Source organism: Nelumbo lutea, chromosome 1 (genome assembly GCF_056320005.1).
Source record: "Nelumbo lutea isolate HS-2025 chromosome 1, American lotus-T2T, whole genome shotgun sequence".
Classification (NCBI taxonomy): Eukaryota; Viridiplantae; Streptophyta; class Magnoliopsida; order Proteales; family Nelumbonaceae; genus Nelumbo; species Nelumbo lutea.
The window spans coordinates 118,524,692-118,548,199 of record NC_142684.1 but is presented as its reverse complement, the minus strand read 5'-3'; the positions used below and the strand labels follow the sequence as shown (position 1 = coordinate 118,548,199).

General features: G+C 39.9%; 1 protein-coding gene across 2 annotated transcripts; it reads right to left on the bottom strand.

The window, feature by feature from the left end:
• Positions 1-1,969: 1,969 nt before the first annotated feature.
• Positions 1,970-23,508, bottom strand: LOC148877063 (uncharacterized). 2 transcript variants are annotated; one of them, XM_088981182.1, is made up of 2 exons: positions 21,746-23,508; positions 1,970-2,467 (listed from the first exon to the last, which is right to left on the bottom strand). In XM_088981182.1, the coding sequence occupies exons 1-2, from the start codon at positions 22,993-22,995 to the stop codon at positions 2,446-2,448; spliced, it is 1,272 nt and encodes a 423-aa protein (XP_088837308.1). In that variant the 5' UTR covers positions 22,996-23,508; the 3' UTR covers positions 1,970-2,445. The 2 variants fall into 2 exon arrangements, with proteins under 2 accessions (XP_088837308.1, XP_088837301.1); XM_088981175.1 differs by lacking the exon at positions 1,970-2,467 and adding an exon at positions 19,987-20,532 and having other exon boundaries at positions 21,746-23,432.

The window sequence follows — 23,508 nt, the reverse complement described above, 5'->3', positions numbered from 1 at the left end:
CTTATGGTAAATTTCTACTCTACCTCTTTCTCTCTCCAATAGTTTCTACTCCACCCACCCGCCACTGGGTGGAGTTATAGGGTAGTGTCGCCACTCGCCCAGAGGAAGAAGAGAGAGAGGGAGAGAGAGAAATCGAACTTCAGAGAGGTTGTCACAACCGTTGCCCAGAGAAAGAGAGATTGGAGTTCAAAGGGGGTTATTGTCACCGTCGCCTTGAGGAAGAAGAGAGAGAGAAAGAGAGATGGGAGTTCAGAGAGGGTTGCCATCGCTGTCGCCCAAAGGAAGAAGAGAGAGAGAGAGAGAGAGATTGGACTTTAGAGGGAGTTGTCGTTGCCGTCGCCCCTGTTCAGTTCGCTCATACCACTTCAGTTGCCACTACTAACGCCCCTATTCGGTTCACTCGTTCTCTGCTTTAATTTTCTTTTATTCATTTTTTTGTTCTTAACTGTGAAAAGATCAACATATGCTTTACTTTTTTTTGGTTCTTTTAGTTCTTTTATACAGTGCAGATACGATGAAGTTCTCTCTGGTGATCTGGTGTTGATGGAGACTGTAGGAGGAGGATAGAGGGAAGAGAGAGAAGTCGGAGGAGGAAGGATGTGCTAGGTCGAGAGGAAGGGGAAAGGATGGCATTGAGTTTTAAAAATTTGTAAATGTCACGTGGTGTCACGTGTTTATGGGTTTTGACAGAATATTAACTAATGATAAGGGTAGAGTTAGTCAATTGTTAGAAACAGTAAGGTAGCATTAGTCAATTTTCAAACAGTAAGGATACACTTAGTCAATTAACTAAACCATAAGGATAGTTTAAGAAATTTACCCTGAAAAGTATATGCATGGATGAATTAATAACTGGGTCGGTTACATGGAGACTTTAGAACTGGTTTGGAACCGGGTCTACCCTAAGCTGGATTGCCAGCACTAAGGCCAAGAGATAACTTAAACTTCTAATTTCTCGAAGAAACATGGGCTGCAAGTGGGATTTTCTCTTGTCCAAATTGCACCCCTGATACCAAATTGATAGGAGGGTGCATTGTGCAGTGCTCAATACGACCGACCAATCAATAATTTATATAAATTCTGATGATCCTACATATGTATTATCTTCAATAAATATAGATATAAGTAAATCATCTCAGTTCATGTAATGTAATAGGAATATCTCTAAAACTAGGATGGATTTAGGTTATTGAACCATTGGAACCACGAAATCTTATACCTGCAAGATCCACCTGACTGCAAGGTCCAATGTCTACAAGACTAGGGACTAGCGATCTCCATCGCCCACACCCTCCGGGATTCAGTGGTGAGCCGCTCCACTTCCATGATTCCATCACAGATCAGCATGAAAATTTACCTTATATTTTTTTCAACCTTTTATTTAGGACTGGCAGTTAAAACAATTGACATTCGAAAACGCTCCCTTTACAGATTCGATATTTTCAAATTTTGCGCATATGGTAGTCTCGCGGCCCTGTTGAATGTTGATTATCACAACTCCTAGCTCTCCCAGTAATAATGATCTCCAACTCCACCAATAACGAACGAAACGATTTGACACGTTTATACATCACCCACCCATCATATGCAATGCAACACAACCACACAAGTCCAAACTAGATATGGAAGAAATACGAAGCCTTCCTACCAATTACTTAGTTGACAAGTTGGGCAACAATGACGGTACCCAAGAAATTTCATGTCTACATGGTTAAAATAGTTATACCCATCTCTGTTCTCTAAGACAGATCTTGAATAGTCTGACCAGACACCTTGGAACAACCCCACTAAGAAGTGCTGGCATCTCCTGAAAGCTGAAACATGTTTATCTTCAGCCACGCCAAACCACTTTGTTGGAGTGGTAAGTTCAAAACTCCAAATAGATAATGAAGATTCCCACGGTGATGCCAATTGCCATCCCTTCAATTTATTGGCCCTGATCTTCAATTGACTACCAGATGAAAACCAGTTTATTATCTTTCAAAAATAAGGCTCGAGATAACTCGGTAAGACTTGTATGAAAATGTATATAGTACATTTTTCCACTTCCTAAAAGTACTGACCAGAAAACTACTCTTAAATTATCACAGATGAAAATCAAATATCCCAAGGGAGAAGGTCACCAAGCGTACGAGTAAATCAACTCAATAAAGAGTCCTTCAGAGACAAACCATTCTGAATTGGCATTTTGAATCTTTCAGACGACTGATAAATTCAGCACATACACTCTTTTATTAAAACTCAAAAGCAGAGTAGTAGATAAAAATCAGAGTCCACATCAAAAAACCTCCAGAACCTCAAACTTCCAAGCTTTCTGTTCCAAATCTTCAGTGCATCAGTCTCCTTCTCAAATGGCATTGAAATACTCATCGAATACGATTGAAGGATATCGAGCATAGGAGAAAATTTTGGGAAAGAAGTCAACCCCCCCACTTCCCTTCTTAATCATTGTCCCCATGTACAGGCCCTAGAAAAAACAACACCGAAGTCAACTGTTGAAAACCATTCAATTTGGTTAAGTTTGAAATTAGACACCAACTTCTATCTCAAAGGAAATGCATAAACCATTGCCAACTAAGATGAAAGGGTTCTATTGCCAACTAGAACAATGGGCACCATTAACAGACAATCTTACCAGAGTTTACAGGAATGAATTTGCTTTTGTATTACTGGCCAGCACTATTAATTTATGGTTCATGGTGATATAAATTTATCATGAATCTAAAGTAAACATACCAATGTAAGTACCCAATCTATATTACTTATCTACAAAAACAGCACCTAATCTATTTGAACTTTTGAAAGGGTTTGACTATGATATCGAAAGGACATGATACCAGAAAAACTTAGAGCCAATCAACTGGTATCATAAAAAGAGATGACCAATCTGTGGTGCTCATCAAAATTCACAGGGGTGCTTTGATTGGTCAGAGCTCTTCCAATACCATGTCTTTCCACTATCATAGATTTTCCCTTATTGAAAAATGTTGAATTATTGATGGCCAGTCCATAGCTTTCAACTATATGCACATAAGAACCACAATATTGACATCAACAACTTCAGAAGGCAGTAAGAACAGTGCCTTTGTGTTGAAACAATCCCTCTCTATATGACCCAAGGGAATGATTCCAACAGAACAATTGACAAGAATCCAATCATAGAATGGCGACATAATTTCTCTACTCTTTCCTAGACCTCTTTATCAGATGATTGTTGGACCAAAAAAAAAAAAAGAAAAAAAAAACAAATGAGTATAGAAATACCATGACATTAATCAGACAAAGAAACATAGTAATACCAATAATAATTTCCTTTGAGAAAATTTTACCGAGCGAGCCCTGTGATTATTCTCTGAGAAGTGTATACATCAGAATTAAAAGAAATACTCAGATATAACTAAGGCTTCATGTTACAGGGATCATAATGAAGTTGCTTCAATGTTTCCTTTTTTTTTCTTTGAAATGAAAAAGAAGATTGCTTCAATGGTGGTTGACAAAAAAGAAACATAATGAATCAAGGAAGAAAAAGTACAATAGGCGGTCTCACTGCTAGATTCCAATCCCCTGGTTAAAGTCTCACCAACCAGAGAAGAGGAAAGGTAGAACCTCACCACCAAAAGAAGAATCTCTCATCTCCAAACAACTAGTTGGAGATGTCAAAACTAAGGTCCTTCAAAAGAGAGATGCATCATTACTTATGGTCAAGGCTAGGAAAGGAATCCCTAACTTGAACAAGCTCCTTACAAAAGGACAAAATTAGAAAATATTCCAATGTGAAAATGTCTTTGCTTCTCTTGCATTTAAAGAGGTGGAACAGAAAGGAATCCCTTGTTACCAAAAATAAGAATGCAATACCAGTCAAGTGCAAAACTAGTTATGTTACCAAAGATATGAATTTAATACTTATGGAATGCATAAATAGCTATTGTTTAACACTTTTCAAATATCCTCGGCCCTAAATTAAGTTAAACAACACAAAAAAGAAAGACGAGTTAGAAACAAAATAGAAAAAGCAAACAGTGATTCAAAAATCTACCATATGCAGAAGGCAAAGAGCCATAGATTTGCGATTGGCAAGGATTTAAATTTCATTTTCCAGTGGGGAACTTTCCTTTGATTTCTGTCCACAGGGAAAAAAAAATAGACCTTAGCAGGGACTTTATGGGCCCATACAACTCCAAGAGAGTGCCTCTCCATCAGAATTACTAAGATCATTGATTTTACAGAGAAGTGACTGGATTTATATCCAGTCCACCAAAGTTGATCAGCATACACTGGTTGAGGTTTCACCTTCTTCCACAAACTGCACAATTGCAGTAAGCGGTTCCACATCCCAAATTGGCTGACATGCAATCATCTCCTAGCATTCACTAATATCTTCTTGCTTATTTTCAGAAAAAACAAAAATGTTTGGGAAAGCATGGAAAAGCAGCCTGTCACCAAACCACCAATCCTTCCACAAATAGATATTCTCCCCATTACCAATCTTAAAAGAAAAGAACTTAAAGAAACTCTCTTTAAAGAATTACACCTTTCCACACACTTGATCCATAAGAGTCATTCACTGGGTTTGTTTCCCAACCAAGGCCTGCTTCACCATACTTGCAACAATTTTCTCCACAATTCGGTCCCTTCTGATCCAAACTGCCATAACCATTTTGATAGAAGAGCTATGTTAATTTGTTTCAGAGGCCAAATATCAGTATCTCCTTTTGATTTACACACTTCTGGCCCAGGGATTTAAAAGGCATGCCTACAGGCAAGACACATCTCAAAGGCCTATGCCTCACCTAGGCCCAGGCATAGCCCCTTTGAAAATGTGTACACCTATTGCGCCTCAATTAAATTTTTGCGCTTTCTTGTACCTTTTGAAGTATGGTGGCTGGGCCCCCCAGACCCCCCCCAACCAAGCCCCTTGAGGCAAGCCCAAACAAGTTCATACTAGGGTCTTAAATTCTTAATCCATACATAAGAAATGGTTTTCTAATTTAATTATAGTTCCTTATCTTTTAAAATTTGTTTTGTATTAAGAAGAATGAATAAACAACATTAGCAAAAAAGGGGGTTCAAAGCTTCAGTGAGTGAGCAACCTTTTTGCTAATGTTATTCTTCTTAATACAAGATAACTTTTAAAAGATAAGAAACTATAAATAAAATTGCAAAACCATTTCTTATGCATGAATTAAGAATTTAAGACCTTAGCATCTTAGCATGAACTTGATACAAAGGTGGCTCATAGAATTATGAATCGAAGATATTTAACATCAAATTAGCTATTTGGAGTAATGTGGTTGGGAAAGAAATAAAGAAGTTGACAGTTTGACATGCTTGAATTGCTTATATGTTTTGTTTAATTTTATTTTTGCATTTTCACTTTTAATATGTTTTATATGTTATCTTTAAGTATTTTAATTTGAGCTAATAGGCTTTCAAAAACATTTAGTTTAAAATAAGTCCGCATTTTTTAATTACTATCCTTTTAATTTTTTATTTATTTTGAATTTTTTTTAAATTGTGCCTTCCTTCAAAAGGGCTTGCGCCTTGGGTGCAAAAGGCTCTTGATGCTTTTTTTTTTGTGCCTTTCACGTTTAAAATGCTGTTTTGGCCATGCTACTAGGTGGAACTTCGAATTTTCTCTTCCATCCCATAGAAAATTTCTTCTCAACTTCTCCACATATGAATGACTAAGGCTAGAGCCTTGAATAAGGACATGAAATAGGTAAAGAGATTTTATAATGCAATTCGAATAAGAATGATCTTCCCCTCTTTGGATGGGGCATCTCTCTTACAACCTACTAACTTATGCCCGATCCTCTCTCTTACTGATCCCAAATCTCCTTATCCCTACAATGAGCACCCAACAAGAGCCCCAGAAATTTGGATAGAAGGGAGCCTACCTAGGGGTGCAACTCGAATGGGCTCATGTTGGGATTTTGTCAAAATTTGAATAGACTGGAGCTGTGTAAAATGCTAACTCGAGCCAACCCAAGTTGCATCCCTAAGCCTACTTGACAACACAACAGCAAACTCAACAATATTGATCCCAAGTTGCACTCCCTTAGAGATAGATTCCCTTCTGCTTACTCCTTGTCAGAAAACAAAAGAAAAGCAATCTCATCAGTGCTTGTTGATAATTCCTGAGACTTAGGCTTGAGAAGAGGTCTAAGGGATTCAGAAATGGGGATGGTTGATAATATAATTACTCAGTTAGGGGCAATCTTTCTAGATCAGTCTTGTAGGGATAGCAGAATTTGGAAACCTTCCCCTTCTGGTTTTTTCAATTGCTCTTCTTTCTAAAATATTTTGCTTCAGACTTCTAACTTTGCAGGGAACTTTCCTTCAAAGGAGGTGTGGGGTAGCCCTGTGCAAAAATTCAGGCCTTTGTTGGGAAGTTGTACTCCAAAAAGTTAATACCTTGGGTTTACTGCAAAAAAAAGGCCAAATATGTGCCTCTCCCACCATGTTTGTAGTCTCTGCTTTGGATCTAGTGAGACAATCTCACACTTACTAATCCCATGCCCTTTTGTGTTCATTATTTGGTCTTGGTTCTCTTCTCTCTTTGGTTGCAAGTGGACTCCTCCCCCCGCCCCCCACGCACCCGAGTATGGTGAGCCTCTTTGATCCATCTTTTTGCAGGCAACCAAAGGTTCGTGGAAGGGTTATGTGGAGAGCCACAAGAGCAGCTGTATTATGGTCAGTATGGGAGGAAAGAAGCAATAGGATCTTCAAAGGTGTTTTTAGATCCAAGGAAGAGGTAGTGGAAGGAATAACTACTAAGGTCATCTGTGGAAACCTTGTGATCTGTTTAAGAACTTCCTAGCAGAATATATTTACAGAAATTGGGGTACTGTGGCAGCTACAACTCCATCCAAAGCTGTGGTAGAGGAAATTTGGTCCCCACTGACACAACAAAGGGTAAAACTGAACTTTGATGGAAGCTCTATTGGTAATCTGGGCCCATCTTGAATAGGAGGTTTTTCAGAGATGATGAAGGTAAGATAATGGCTCTGTACTCAGGTCCAGTAGGAGTTGGAGATTCCTTAAGAGCAGAAATCTTGTAACTACATCAAGGATTAAGACTGACCAAACAATTGGGGCTACGGAAGATTGAGATAGAGGGGAACTCCAAATTGGTAATTGGGTGGATGCAATCTGGGCATCTGGGAATTTGGCACCATAGACAGCTGATAAGAAAAATTTTTAGCATAACAAGGGAGGTGGGTGTTTGTTTTAAGTGGGTAAGGAGATCAGTAAATGGATTAGCCGATACCTTAGCAAAACAAGGGACTGTAAGGGAAAGTTTTTACTGGGCAGTGCTGTAATGTATGATGTCTATTGGCTCAACCTCTTCTACTAGGGGTTGACTTTTGTATTTCAGTTTTAAACTCTCATTAATGAAGTTACCATTTCTCAAAAAAGGTAACTGGGACAAGCTTATTGATAAAAAAAAAGTTAACCGTTTCTCATTAAAAAAAAAAAAAAACAATATTGGAAACCTCCCTCACTGGGACAAGCTCCTTCTTTTGAAGGTTTATCCTCAAACCAAAAGTGTTGAGGTTTTAGACAGTTTTGTGCAATTTGTAGTGGTAGTTTTTTATTATTTATTGTTCAGATAAGAAGCGGGGACCACAGCACTCTCGTTGGGTCCTTTTTGAGCAGTTATTTTAAGTATTTTATGCTGTTTTATGTGTTAGCCACCCTATGAGGGCATATTGGTCTTTGCACTCATTATTTTAAATTATAAATAATAGTGAAGAGGATGGCCAGAATTATTGCTCTCTTCTCTTTCTTCTCTCTTTCCTTCTTCTTCAAGAAGTATTCTTTTTCTTTTATAGATTTTTATTTCAGCAATCTTCTACTTAGTATTGGAGCTCGGCTAGGGTTTCTTGGAATTCTTCCACACAGTCCTAGATCAACCGATTGCATGAGGAGATAAAGGGCTGATCGATCTACTTCAGATTGCCTAGTTCTTGGATTTCTTGGTGTTTCCTAGTCATCAAGAGGGTGATCTATGTGTTGGCAGCATCAAAATCATGAAGAACTAGAGTGTGGGGAAGAGTCCTAGTCAAGTTGGACTCTTCCATTTTGATATGATCTTGGGCACTCAGGTATTGTTGGACTTCTCTAGGTATTCTATAGGGGGCGGTAAGGTTTCTGGGAATTTCTGAGCCCTCTGGAGTGACCGATCCATATTTCTCTCTGGTGGGAGATAGTGGGAGGAGAGAGATTTCTCTCCGAATAGGGTTTTCTTCTTCCGAAAAGGTCTAGTACCCATGTGTGTGAGATCGGTTTGATCTTGGAGGCTTTCTACCTAGTTATTTCTTGGTTTTGAGCAGTTTGAAGTTAAATGGAGAGTTGGAGTACTGAGCAGAAGTCCACCGGTAACAAGGGTCTGGGTGTTGGAGGTAGTAGTGATATTTTTTTGTCTGAATTATTACTATAGTGAAATTTGATGGTACAAATTACCTAGAATGGACACAATCAGTCAAGATGGCCATTGGTGCTCGTGGGAAACTAGGGTACATCATTGGGGAGAAGAAACCTGATACAAATCCCTCTCGGTGGGTACAGGAGAATTACATGGTGATGGTCTAACTGTATAACTCTATGTTACCTCACATTAGTAAAATTTTCTTGTGAGCTAATACTGCAAAGGAGATTTGGGATGGAGTGACTGAAACCTATTCCCATAAACAAAATGTAGCTAGGGCCTATCAGTTAAGGAATCAGATGATTAGTACAAAACAGGAGATAGACCTCTTGCCATGTATTTCTCCACACCAAAAACTCTTTGGCAGGAGATAAACCACTTAGAAACTGTGGTTTGAGAGAGTATGAAGGATGCAGCAACCTATCAAGGGTTGGTAGAAAAGAATAGGATTTTTGAGTTCTTGGTTGGGTTGAACCCTAAATTTGACATTGCCAGGCAATACCTCCTTTTTAGAGAAAGTGTGACTCTTTATCAAGCTTATGCCTTTGTCTCTGGAGAGGAGAGCAGGAGGAATGTCATGTTGAGACAGCCTAGGATTGATTAGTCAGCTATGATTAGTACCGTCAAATCTAAGCCAAATGGAGACAGGGGGAGTAGTGAGGCTAGGAAAGAGGACAAGAAGGACTTGGTGTGTGACTATTGCAAGAAGACAAAGCATACCAAAGACACTTATTGGAAGCTTTAACCTCATCTCATACCAGCTCGAGTCAAGAACAAGAAGGGAAATGCAAATGTGGCAATTACAGAAGACTCTTTAGGACCCCTTTCCCAAGTTGATTTGGAGTCCATTGCAACAGCAGTGAGAACTGAATTGAAGAAGTATGGACAACTTATGAGTAAGAAAGATTCATCCAATTCTAGTTCTTCAGATGGGCAATACAGTGCAAGGCCAATCACACTACTTCCTTTGCTCATACAGGTAGTTCATATGCAGTTGCAAATCATGCATCCACCTGAGGTAAGGAGGGACCTCCCTAGATTATAGACTCAGGAGCATCTAAGTGCAAGACCAATATATCTACCCTTTTCGGTTATTACCAGTTGTGCTCTGGTAGAGATAGAGTCTCTACGGCAAATGGTTCCCATATTCCCATTGCTAGGAAAGGGACTATTAGAGTGACTAATGACATTACTTTATCTTCTGTCTTACATGTCCCTAGACTCCATACTAATCTTCTTTCTATAGACACTGATAAAAAATTTGAATTGTTCAGTGACCTTCCTTCCTGGTAATTGTGTTTTGCAGGATTTGGAATCAAAGAAGACGATTGGGAGTGATCGTGAGGTGAATGGAATCTACCATTTGGATGAGATTCCGAGACATCAAAGCCATCATGTTAGTAGCAACAATAGTAATGGATCAGAGTCAATAAGTCAAATTATGCTCTAGCATAATCATTTGGGTCATCTTTCTTTCATTTCATTAAGGTCTTTGTTTCCAAAGTTGTTTGAGTCTATTCAATTATCTAGTTTGGAATGTGAAAGTTGTCAATTGGGAAAGCATTGTAGACATTCTTTTAAGCCAAGTAATAAAAGAAGTTCATTTGCTTTTAATATTGTTCACACTAATATATGAGGACCTTACCACATATCCTCCATGGATGGTTACCGTTATTTTCACTTGTTTGTGGATGATCATACATGGTATTCTTGGATATATTGATGAAATCACGTGATAAAGTACCTATTTTGGTGCAACAATTCTACAAGATGGTTCTCACACAATTTGGAATGATAACTAAAGTCTCCATATCAGATAATGCTAGAGAATACTTTGAGAAGGACTTAACCACATATTTTTGGAGCATGGTGTGATTCATTAGAGTAGTTGTGCATATACACCACAACAGAATGGGGTAGCAGAGAGGAAAAATAGACACATTGTGGAGGTGGCAAAAAGCCTTAAGGTGTGTGCCTCAGTTCCTATTCGTTTTTGGGGGGATGCAGTTCTCACAGTCGCGTATCTGATTAACTGTGTTCCTTCACGCACTTTGGGGTTTAAGGCACCTTTTAGCCTGCTTTTTCCAAATGGCGAGATATTTCATATGCCTTTGAGAGTCTTTAGGTGTATTTCCTTTGTTTACATTCTTGGACCTCATTGCAAGAAATTGGATCCGTAGGCCAAGAAATGTATTTTCCTTGGGTATGCTCAAAACCAAAAGGGGTTTTGTTGTTATGATCCAGTGTTGGGGAGCAAGTTTGTCACTATGGGTGTTACCTTCTTTAAGTCTACTTTCTTTTTCTCGGGAGGTTCTCCTCAGGGGAGAAGAACTCACAACCTATCCCTCTTCCTGTTTCATTTATTCCTTCATCCAATCCATTTGTTCCATCATCAGCAACTCCAGCCCCATTGCCCGATCCACTACGACCAACTTCACAGTCCTATCAGTGCCAACAGAAGAGGGTTAACTCCACACATGCTCAAATAGAAGAACTTGCACCACTCTCCGTCAATCCATCTGAGATCCCAAGTTCAACTAATACAGTTCTAAGTATTTCCCTTGAGCCTAAGCCCATTATTTCCCTTGATAATGATGTTTTTGTACCTAACACTGTTGTTGCAGTTGATCCCATTGATCTTGATCTTCCCATTGCACTCCACAAAGGGAAGAGAAAGTGTACATCCCATTGCATTTCACACCATCTTTCCTATAATGCCTTATCACCCTCCTACCATGCTTTCCTTTCTTCTTTGGATTCTATGTCTATACCCAGGTGTTAGACAGTTTTGTATGCCCTTAGCTTCAATCAAAATTGATGTACTTTATGAGTTTATTGTAAATGAATAAAAGTGCATATTTGATTCATGTTCCCTTGGTATGTTTCTGTGTAATACCCTTAAACTGGACACTTATTGAGATCCGTGTTAGTTTAGAATGTTCACAGCCAGTGGGTCGGTCTGGGGAAACATATCCTGACAAGGCTGACACTGTGGTGCCACCAAGTCGGTTGGGGTGGCTTGTCTCAACTACCGGGGTGAGACCCTAGGCACATACAGTGTGGGATTAATTGAATCTTTGAACTGGACCAGTTTTCCAGTATTGCCCTGAACCTTGGAGATTGATGGGCAAAACTGGAAAGTTACACCCGACCCCTAGACTCGATTATGATACTGCACTAGGTGTCGGATCGGGCTGTCTTTGATGTACCAATCAGTGAGATCCTTAGCGGAGGTCAAAACCTAGGTATGTTGGGACAATCCGAGAATTCATCTGAGTGGGTGATCATAGTGACAGGATCAGCCCCTTTGTCGGACAAAGGTAATGATCGGGGATTCACTCTCACTGTTGGAAACCAAGACTGCCGGCAGCCGATTTCAACCGTTGAGATTTGTTTTGCAAAGTATATTTTATATGAGATATAAAAGTATATATATTATGGTTACTAAAATGTTTGCAAAAAGGTTTTAATTCCCGGGATCCATATAAGTGGAGAGTGCAACACTGTTCCTTGCAGCCGAGGGAGAGGTCCTCTCTTGTCAGGCAGTGTATAATCATTAAGGGCTGAGAGGTTAAGTGTAAAACCATTGAGGATAATACCTGATGGGCTAATCTTGCATCTGCCCACAGTCCTTGGGTGTTACAAGGTGGCTTGGCCCAGGGACCACTTAGGGTAAGTGTTGGGCCCATAGAGCCCATTCGATGGGTTTCAGGGGGTGCACTGTCTTTAACAGTGTATTCGACCAGGCCTTGTAACAAAGGCTGGGCCGAACCCATGTGGCTGATGTGTAGATCAATGCTTGGGTCCCACGCCATACAAGGAAGCCCAACTGGGCAGCAGTTAGGAAAGTTAAGTGAGCACATAAGCTTAATGGGCCTAAAGCCCATTTCGAACTAGGCTATTTATTTAGTTAATTAAATGGGAAAATTCTGGGATGGATTAGCAGAAAGGATAGGGTCTTAATCCTATCCACTCAGAGAGTCCAGATCTGAATGTGATTCAGATCTAGAAACCTCCTAATGAGATTAGGAGAAAGCTAATCAAATCTGCAGATAAGATAAGGGTTTATCCTTATCACTAGAAGAGAAGGCCGATCCAAATATGATTTGGATAAGCAGCTCCTAATGGGATTGGGAGTTGATCTTTTAAGTTAACAAAAAGAAGGAGGGGGCAGCAGCCTTTAGAAGAGATACATCAGATCCTCTTTGGTGCTGAAATCAAGAAGAGAGAATTCTGCACCCTGCGAATACTCTCTTGCCGCCTCCCTGTTCTTGCCGCCCTGTCTGCCAGTTCGATCTCCAGTTGTGGGAGAAGTCAATATTGGATCTTGACATCAGTTCTTTGAGAAATGATTGAAAAGGAAGCTGTGCTCATGTACCATTCTACTGATTCTTGCGAAGGACAGAGTTCTTGGGGAAGAACACTACTGATTCTGCTCCATCCTGCACTGTGCCATCTTCAGTGGGAGCAGTCTTTGGATCCTTCCTTGGGCGTGAACACCTTCGTTGGGAGATATTACTTCTCCGTATCAGGTATAATTCTCTCCTATTCCTTTTGGTTCAGATCTGGTTCAGTTTAAGGTTCAAGAATGGTCCTTGAAAATATTATTTTCTAAATAGGGAATGTGATTCCCAGTTGAAGAGAGAGAAAAATTTTTGAAATTCGCCCCCTTATTCCGCAATCTTTGGGCGTCCATGGGATGGATCTCTCATCCCTTCACCAGGAATGTCAATGAGGCTCTCTCCAAACCTGAGTGGAAAATAGTTATGCAAGAAGAAATGAAAACTTTGGTTAAGAATCAAATATGGGAGATAGTTGATCTTCCTACAAACAAATAGACTGTCGGATGCAGATGAGTGTTCACTATGAAGTACAAGGCTGATGGTAATATAGAAATGTACAAGGCAAGGATGGTTGTAAAAGGGTATACACAGACCTATGGTATTGATTACCTAAAGACTTTTGCATCAGTTGCTAAGATGAGTTCAGTTCAAATTCTCTTGTCCCTAGCAGCTACCTATTCATGGCCTCTATTCCAACTTGATGTTAAAAATGCTTTTCTTAATGGTGATCTACAAGAGAAGGTATATATGAGCATTCCAACTAGTTTTATGAGAACGTTGGTAAGGGAAAAGTTTGCAGGCTGAAGAAATCACTATATGATTAGATACAGTCACCTAGGGCATGGTTTAACAGGTTCAGAGGGGCATTTACTCGTTTTGGGTACGCTACACACAAACTCAATCCGATCACACTCTCTTTGTAAAACGGAAAGAGGCACTCTTGTCAATATTGATTGTATATGTAGATGATATAGTTGTTACAGGAAATGATCTGAAAGAGATTGATGCACTCAAGAAGTCACAACAACAAGAGTTTGAGATCAAGGATCTAGGTGAACTGAAATATTTTTTGGGGATTAAAGTTGCAAGATCCAAGCATGGGATTTTCATCTCTCAGAGGAAGTATGTGTTAGACTTACTACAGGAAACTGGGAAGCTAGGAACTAAACCAACTGATACTCCTATTGATCTAAAGGATAGTAGGCCAGCTACTATATTTATGTATGACACGTTCAAACATTTCCTATGTTGTTAGTGTGGTGAGTTAGTACATGCATGCTCCTCGGGTTCAGCACTGGGAAGCCATCTAGAAGATACTTTTTTTTATCAATAAAAAGAAATTTCATTAATGAAAAGAAATTACAGGGGTTACAGTTTATGAGTAGCCTCGGCTACCCCACTATAGTGTATCCACTATTAAATTGATTTTTCACTCTTACAGTTGAACCCAAAAACGGTGATCCCTATTCACCCCTTGTTTGGAGGATACTTGCTCTAGCAGAGGGATTCTTTTCTCAGATCATGAAAATTTAAAATTGGAGCCTACACAGATGCAAATTGGGCAAATTGTTTAGATGGCAGGACATCTACATCTAAGGTAAACACCTTTGTGGGAAGAAACTTGGTTTCATGGAAGAGTAAAAAACAGTCAATTGTGGCTAGATCAAGTGTAGAGGTTGAATATAGATCTATTGCTCATGGTGTTTCAGAACTATTTTGGGTGAGATCTCTACTGAGTGAGATTGAAATAAAAGCTGAGGAGCCCATAATGTTATATTGTGACAACCAAGCTGCAACCAATATTGCCGACAATCCAATTCAGCATGACAGGACTAAACACATTAAGGTTGATAGGCACTTCTTTTTTTTTTCTTTTAATAAAAGAGAGAGTGACAATTGGAGAAGTTTGCTTGCCTTATGTCTCCTCTGTGGCTGATGTCTTCACCAAAGGGGTTGCAAAGAACAAGCTTAAACACAATCTACGCAAGTTGAGGTTTTAGACAATTTTTGTGCAGTTTGTAATGGTAGTTTTTTATTATTTATTGTTTAGATAAGAAGTGGGGACCACAGCACTCTTGTTGGGTCCTTTTTGGGCAGTTATTTTAAGTGTTTTATGTGTTAACCGCCCTATAAGGGCATATTGGTCTTTGTACTCTTTATTATTCTAAAAACTATAAATAATAGTGAAGAGGGTGGCCAGAATTATTGCTCTCTTTTCTCTCAAATCTCTTCTCTTCTCTTTCTTCTCTCTTTCCTTCTTCTTCAAGAAGTATTCTTTTTCTTTTACAGATTTTAATTTCACCAGTCTTCTACTAAAGCAGCCTCAAAACAAATAAAAAGACACCTCAAAACCTGCAAATCTTGAGCAAACAGCCTTGAAAAAAACAAGTAAAGCATCTGCAAATTGAGGTGAAGTTATAGGCCTGCTTGCAAGGGCAACTCTAAAGCCCTCCAAAAAACCTCCGTCCACAGCTCCACTAAATAAACTTGATGAGAGTTTCAACCATAATGGTGAAGAGGAAAAGGGAGAGAGGGTCCTCCTACCTCAAACCCCTTTTGGTTGCAAAGAAGCCTCTTGGAGAGCCACTTACAATGATGAATAGATCGACTATAAAGAGGCAACAATTAATCCTTCTTCTCCACTTCAAACCAAAACCCATCCTTCAAAGAAGATAATCCACAAAGTGGTAAGCCTTCTCCATATCTGATTTACACATCACCCCTCTCTTCACTTCTCAATCTGATCTGGAATCAATGAATTCAATGGCCAGCAGGGAGACATCCAAAATCTGTCTCCCATCAATAAAACCTCCTTGGGAGAGGATATAATGAAATTCAAGACTTTCTTTAGCTAGTTTGCTAGGAAACTAGGAGTTAAGATATAATCTTGTAGATGCTTCCCACCAAGCTGATAGACTTGAAGTGGAGCTGCAATGTGGGCCAGACCGGTGGCGGGATAGCATGGCCCAACACAACAGGGGTCGTGGCATCGTGCCTAGCACGTGGTCGCCACAATACCAGGCTGGGATGGGCCTAGGTTGCAAAGGGGACCAGGCCTCTCCAGCACGGCACATGTGCGGCCCACGAGAATAGTCATTGAAGGGGGCTCAACGGCTATATTTGCTTTTTGGGGGGTATTTTGACTAAAACACCCCCCAACAGCTATAAACCGCCACAAGGGGTATTTATGTATTTTGGATAGGGGGGGCAAAAAGTGACATAATGCACCCTAAGGCCCTAACAGCTATATAACAGCTAGTTTAGGCCCTTTGGGGGTATTTAAGTCAAATAACATATAACCCCTAAAATGACCAAAATACCCCTCCCAATAGCCATAAACAACTAATTTTGGAGGGTATTTTGGTCATATTAACTCCCCCAATTCCTATAAATACCCCTACCCTCCCTCATTCTCACCACAACAACTCTCATACTCTTCCAAAAATCCTTTTCCTTTTGTTGATGAAGCCCAATTCAGTAATACCAAGTCCCACTCTAGTAACAAAAGGAGTGAAGTCTAGACTATGTTTGAGATTGTGGAAATCCCTAGAAAGGGAAGAAGAGCAGTTTGCAAAAAATGCAAACATGATTTCAACTGCCACACCAGTGGTGGCATTGGCCATTTGTTTAGACACATGCAATATCACTTGAAACAGGGAAAAGGAGGAGAGCAACTTGAATGATTGACTCCATTGTATTATTTTTTCATGTATTTTTTATTTTTTTTACACATCATATTTGAAATGACAATTTTTTTCCAACTTATTACCTATTACTACTCATGCTAAATTTCTGCGATTATATTTATTTTTTATTTTTTCTAATTTTTATTAGTTTAGGAAAAGTGGAAAGCTGGAAAAGAAATAAACTAGGCCCAGTGCAGGCCCAGCCTTCCATGGCCTAGTTCCTCAGGCCCAGACCAGCATGGATGGAAAAAGGCCACTAACCATGTCGGGCCTGACTTGGGAGGGGGACCATGCTGCCCAAGACCGGCACAGCATGGCAGGACACGGATGACGTCCAAGCTGCCTACAATCTGTGTTGTCCCAGCACGGCATGGCCCACATTACAGGTCTAACTTGAAGTCCCTTGTATCAGAAGCTTCCTGTTTCTTTGGGATTAAGGAGATAAAGGTGGCATTCGTTCCCATCAATAGTTGCGGAGTTTGCATGGAAATCAGTAAACACCTCCACAAGACCTTGCTTCAAAAAATCCCAACACTTTTTATAGAACGTGATTGGAAATCCCCAACCAATTCATTAATCACCTCAAAAATCTCCTCCTTGGCTCCTCATCAAATCAAATGGCCTCTCCAAGCCACCACTTTCTTGGGCTAAGGTTTGGAAGAAATGATGTCCATCAAATTTCAACCTTACCATGTCATTTGTTGAAAATAGTCTTATGTAGAACTCCGCAATTGCCCTTCCAATCTCCTTGTTCCCTTCACAGTGCGAACTAGAAATATATATCTAATTAATGACATTTCTTATCCTTCTCACAATGAAAATTTTGTAAAAGAATGTTGTATTTTTGTCCCCCTTTTTTAGCCATTGAACCCTAGATCTTTGCTTCCTAGTAATCTCTTCCATGTTAGCTAACCGACTAAGTCTTGTAGCCTCCCACATCCTCCAATAAGGTAGACTCTTCTCTAGAATATAGGGCTTGAATCATCCCCAACCACTCCTGTTTCAGGACATGGAGGCAGCACAGCTCTTTTTTTTTTTTTTTGATCAATCAGCAAGCTCATTCTTGCACCACTCTTTTATCCTTTACTTGAGGAACTTCGGCTTGCTCCAAAAGATGTGACAAAGAAAACCCTCTGTTGCCACATCATTCCACCAAGATTTAAGTTTTTTCCATAAAACCTAGCACTTTGAAAAGCATTAGATCAAGGCAGAAGTGGCTACCTTTGCTCTGGAAAGGACCAACCTTCAAAAAAATCGATTTGTGATCCAAAGTGGGTCTTGGCAAAGTTTGCTACTAAGGGCCTGTTCGTTTCCTCTTAACTCTTATCTCTTAAGAGGAATCTTTTAACTTCAAGAGAAAAATGTTTGTTTCCTCTTATCTCTTATCTCTTAAAGTGCAATCATACAACTTTTTTGTTTTCCAATGATACCCCCAAAAAGACAAACAAAAACTCTCATATATGGGGTCAAAACGGATATTTGATCATTTTCAGAATTCAGAATTCAGAACTCAGAACAACATTCTCTCCATTTAGAGTTCGGAGGAAAGAAAAGTTCACCAATACCAATATACCTCTTAAGGTAATTATTGCACTTTCAGATGTCAGACTTCAGAGCAAACGAACAGGCCCTAAATGTCACCAAAAATGTCCTTCCATCTGCAGTCTATCAAAAGCCTTTCTAGGTACGATAAGGATGGTCTTGATCCAAGGCTACTCCATGAGTATTTTGCACCCTGTAAGGGAAGACCAATTAAGCTCCACCTATCCACAAAATTACCAAACTGTTTCATGTCTTGCAACAACCTAATAGCTCCTCTCTTTTCATGGCAAAAAATAATCACATTAAAATCACCAATAATGCACCATGGTCCATTCCATTTTGTTGGAATACTCTCCAATTCAACCCAAAAGGAATCCTTGAGAGAGTTGGAGCTAGAGCCATACACCACTAAGAAAATCCACTTTTTCCTTCAGCTAGATTGTGAAACACCACTGACAGCGAGATACACCCCACATGCTGGTCAACTTTTTCAAACAAATCTTTAGAATTGCAAAATCTTTAGTAGAAAGCACTAACTTGTGATACAGCAAAAAGGTAAGGAACTGAACACTTAAAAGAAAATAAAATGGAAAATTAAGGCAACAAAATATCTATACAAAGGAGAGATTCAAACAGGAAGTGTTGCCAAGATTAATCATTAGGGCTGTTCACAAAGAGAACCAAACCGACCAAACCAGCCTGACCCAACTCAATCTGGTCGGTTTTCCAAGGTTGTCGATCAGTTTTGGTTTAGAAATTGGAACAAACCAAGAGTTTGGTTCAGTTTTGGTTTTCAAATTTGAAAACCGAAACCAACCCGACCCGAGCCGACTATGGTTACTTGGCTTTGGATTAACATAGGTTATTAGGTTTAGGGGTGTATGCTTCATGGTTTGTGGTAACTTAGCTTTGATTAACTTTTTTTTTAAAGCCAGCTTTGTTCAATCTACACTTAAACAATAAGCGTCTTTTTGCATAATTCTTGAGGTTGGAAAATTATACACTAAAACGGAAAGAGGGAAAAGTTCGTTGGGATTTCAGCCAGCCTATAGAACATTAGACTAGTATACCTTGTTTGACTCAAAGACACAATGACACAATGACACAATGACGCTTGACACAAATACAATTTTGGAAAAAAAAATCGGCAAGGCTGCAAAAGCAAATCGACCCCAAGTCCCTGACCTCTTCTCAGTCCTCTGCAACTCTGTAAAGACTGTAACTCACTAACTCTGTTTAGTGTGCACTCTTCAAGCGTTCACCATTTTCTTCTTGTTTCTCTTTGAAACTTTGAATAAAAGTTTGAAAGTCCTAACTTCCTAAGTCCTGGTCATCGCTCATTCACTACGACTCTGTAACTTCTATGGAGGAGACTGTAAGACTGTATCTGTGAACATCTTTAAGTTTCCAAGGTTGTCAATCTCTAGTGTCTAGTAGTGTGAGAACTGAGAAGTTGGCCATTGTGTGATGTGAAGGACTGGACTAGTGAACTGTGGAATTCTAACTTCTAAGTATGAAGGATTGAATGTGCAATGTGGTAAAGACTAAATAGGTAATGTATTGATGTATATTGTGTTAAAACTGTAAAATGACTATACGTCTATTGACTGTAGTTGGTTTGTTGTTTACTTGACACTTCTTTTATCTGTTTAACTTAAACCTCTGTTGTGGGCATGGCCAGCAGACTGACCCAATCAAACCGAGAAACTGACCCAAACTGACAATTCATGGTTGGATCAGTTTCCCTTACAGTCGGTCAGTTTTGGTTTGCCTGTTCACCAACACAAGAGGTTGATTTGGTTGGCCAAAATGTTGGCAATCGAACCAACCTGACCCGTGTACACAACTATTAATCATGGATCTAGCATGGTGCATGACTGGTAGATATTCTACATAAATCCTATTCTTTTATTCCACTCTGTTTAGTCCACATTAAGTTATGGGCCCTCAGATGATTTCTCACTGATTCGACTTTCATCTCTTGTCCTTTCTGGCTACCCATAGCTCTCCTCAACCCTTTTTTTATGGATAGCAGATAACTTCAATTAATATAATAAAAGAGTTAGGTTTATATACAACATGTCATGCATCCCATGTATAGGCTGGTCATTTGCCTTTTATGACCTAACCCACATATTTATTTACAAATGAACCCAGAATAACTGATCCCTATTTACCCCCAGCTAGCGAAGGTATCAGACAAGTTTTTTACTGATTTTAGCACCCAACTGAAAGATGACTCCAGCTCTCTTGTAATCTGTCCTGCCTCCCTCATAATGTGCCCATCAGCCTATGTTGCCACCTTCTTTTCCTGTTCTTCTTCATCCAGCACACTACCACTAGGGAATCACCTTTTACCAGTATATTCCATAAGTTCAGTATTCTGCTCACTTTAAGGCCTTGCACAACAGCTAATAATTCAGTCCTTGTGAAGTCTCCTTGATCAACCAGCCCTGAGAAAATAGCTCATCTTTAGCACTTGTATCTCTTCTAGGCTCTTCAACTTGGTGAATATTGAGCTTGCCATACACTGTCAGTCCCAAGTACAAATAAAGAGGGAGGATCATGTCAGGTTGGCACCAACATTAAAACTGTTCACCAAACTCTTACAAACATGGATCCTGAATCACCTGGTAGATGTTCTGATCCATGAATTATCAAATGAAAAAGGGAAGTAGCATAAGTTAAAGCAGTTGGTATTGTTTGCAATATCTTTCTACAAACCCTGTACCATAATTTATATTTGGAGAATGTTCTGCATGCTTCCCAATATCAGAAATAATTTGTTGTCCATTATTAAATACTTGGTCACCACAATTGATCACTTGTACACACCTAACCTCCATATAGAAGATCCATGGGGAGGGAAAATAATTTGATTCAGTGTTTTAAAAGCGCAAGGCACAAAAAAAGGTGCATGGGTCAATTTGTGCCTGAGGCGCAAGGCGAGGCATGCACCTTTTTAAACAAAGCACAAAAATTAAAAAACAAAATGCTAAAAATAAAAAAAAAGTGTCAAAATATCAAAAAAATATTAAACATAATATTAATAAAAATATAAACTTAAGGTTTAAAATAAATGTTTTAAAAAACCTAAATTAAAATACATAAACATAACATGTAAAGCATATTCAAATGAGAATTTAAAAATAAAATCAAACATATAAAACATTTTCAAGCATATAAAACCCACAATCTCTTTTTTTCTCAATTACATTACTTCAAGTAGCTAATGCGACATATTACATTAAGCCCGAACAAGTCCACATTAGGGTCTTAAATTCTTAGTTTTCACACAAAAAAATAATGATTTTATAGTTTTAATTGCTTCTTAAGACAATACTTTATCAGGATGAATGAATGAACAACATTATCAACAGGCTAACCTAAGTAAGCCCTTAGAACATCAAGAATAGTGATGCCATCATCTTAGAACACATTAAATGGTACAAATAGAGTTTCCTAAGAATATCACAAGTACCAGGTTGGAACGGGCTGTTAATTGTTGTAAGTTACATATGCATAAAAGAAACGGCTATTATGAGTTGAGTTGCCAGTATCAGCATTTGCTAGTTTCATGTTATTCAAGCAATTAATTGTTGAAGATCTCAGAAGGATGAATACGTGACAAATAAAAGGGAAACTAATAGCAAATAAGGTAAAATTACCATACTTGAAAGAAGCATTTAATCACAACAAGAACTTGCTTTGAAACTAAATAAAGAAAGAGCAAAGATGGCTACCCGAGATTTGCAATTCCATTCATCGGATCTATAAGCTGCGGGGGCGGCGGTGGCTGTTGCTGCTGCTGCGGTGGCGGCGGCAGTTGCTGCTGCTGACTTACGCCAACCGCCACAGCTGCTGCTGAAGCCGGAGCCCCCTTTGCTTCAGCGAATCTCCACATATACCAGGATGCAACAGAGCGGTAAGGCCTCCACTTCTCGCACAACTGCTCCATCTGAGAAGGCCGGGGCAATTCCTCTAGACCGTAGAGAAGCTGGACACCCTTGCGAACGCCAAGATCCCCAACGGGGAGAACATCCGGTCGGTGGAGAGAGAAAATCATGAACATATGTACGGACCAGGAGCCAATGCCTTTGACCATGGTGAGCATTGTGAATAGAGACTTGTCATCCATGTCTACAATTGAGGCATCGGAGAGGATCCCATTTCGGTACTTGTTGGCGAGGTCATGGAGGTAGCTGGCTTTGCGGCCAGAAACGCCAATTTGACGAAGCTGTTGAGGAGAGAGGGCAAGAACGGCCTCCGGAACGACGCCGGCCTCACCGCCGCAAAGCGAGACGAATCTTGTGTAGATGGAGGTGCCGGCCTTGTAGGCGAGCTGCTGATAGAGAATACTCTTAGTGAGGGCAAGAAATGGGGGATGAAAAGAATCAAATGTTGGTGGCTGGTGGATGTCGATTAAGCGGGCAAGCTGTGGATCGGAGTTGCGTAAGTGCTGAAGGGCCAGAGAAACCTCTCCTTCGCAAGATAATGTCCTTGCAACAACCCTTGGAACAACCCTGACTTGTTTCGCTACGATTCTGCTCTTCTTATTGCTGGTGGTGGTGATGGCAGTATTATTGTTGGTCTTGTGGTCGCCGTTGGTAGCGGTGGTTTTGCACTCACCGTCGACTATTTTGTTGTCAGAGTTGTCGGAGGAGACATCGGAGGATGTTTTTCTGATTTTCCGCGGTCGGAATGGGATCTTAGTGGATGATGCAGAATTCTGAGGAGCAGAAGAAGCGGTCGTGGTTGGTGGCGCTGGTGCGACTAGTTGAGGAGGATTGGTGGTGATGTCATGGAGAAGCGGAGGAGCAGGAGGAGGAGGAGGAGGAAGAGGAATGGGTTGCGACTGGGCCTGTGCCTGGGATTGGGATTGGATTTGGGTCTGGGTTTGAGGCTGGGTTTGCTCCCCCATGTATGAGAGAGAGACGGAAGGAGGAAGCTGATGCCGATTTTGGATTGGGGGTTGAATTGGTTGTTGGTTCATAACAACCACACCAACACGATCATCGATCAATCTCCTCGCTGCTCACTGCTCACTCTATTTATCCATCTATCCCACTCTCTTCCATCTTCTCTCTCTCTCTCTCGTTCTCTCTCTTTCCTTTCAATTTCAATTTCAATTTTCAAGGGGGAAAAGCCAAAGCCAAAAACAAAAGGAAAAGAAACAAAACCAGTATCTTAATTAGATTGACTAGAGTTATGATGAGAGGCTCGCTTGGGTTGAAGCTCAAAGCTACTACAACTCTACAAGTAGTGTGGGGGTGAGAGAGAGAGAGAGAGACAGAGCGCGACGCGACTCGTGAAACTGAAAGACTCTCGCTCGCTCTATCCGGCGCTTTTAAGATCGACGGCCGGTGTCTTTCCTCCCGTCCCGTTACTGTGCTGCAATAGTTTTTTTTTTATTTATATTCTCGTTATCTCAATTCTCATGTGTGCAAAGGATTGTAAAATTTATGGGCGTGTTTTCCTAATTCATTTTTGGTCCAATTTCTTAAAG

Bases quoted from the DNA above. Each gene is read 5' to 3' on its own strand.
- LOC148877063 (XM_088981175.1), bottom strand. From the start codon at position 22,995: ATGAACCAACAACCAATTCAACCCCCAATCCAAAATCGGCATCAGCTT. The intron at 20,533-21,745 runs GTAGCCATCTTT...TGGGACTGACAG, and splicing joins AATGGAATTGCAAATCTCGG to TGTATGGCAAGCTCAATATT.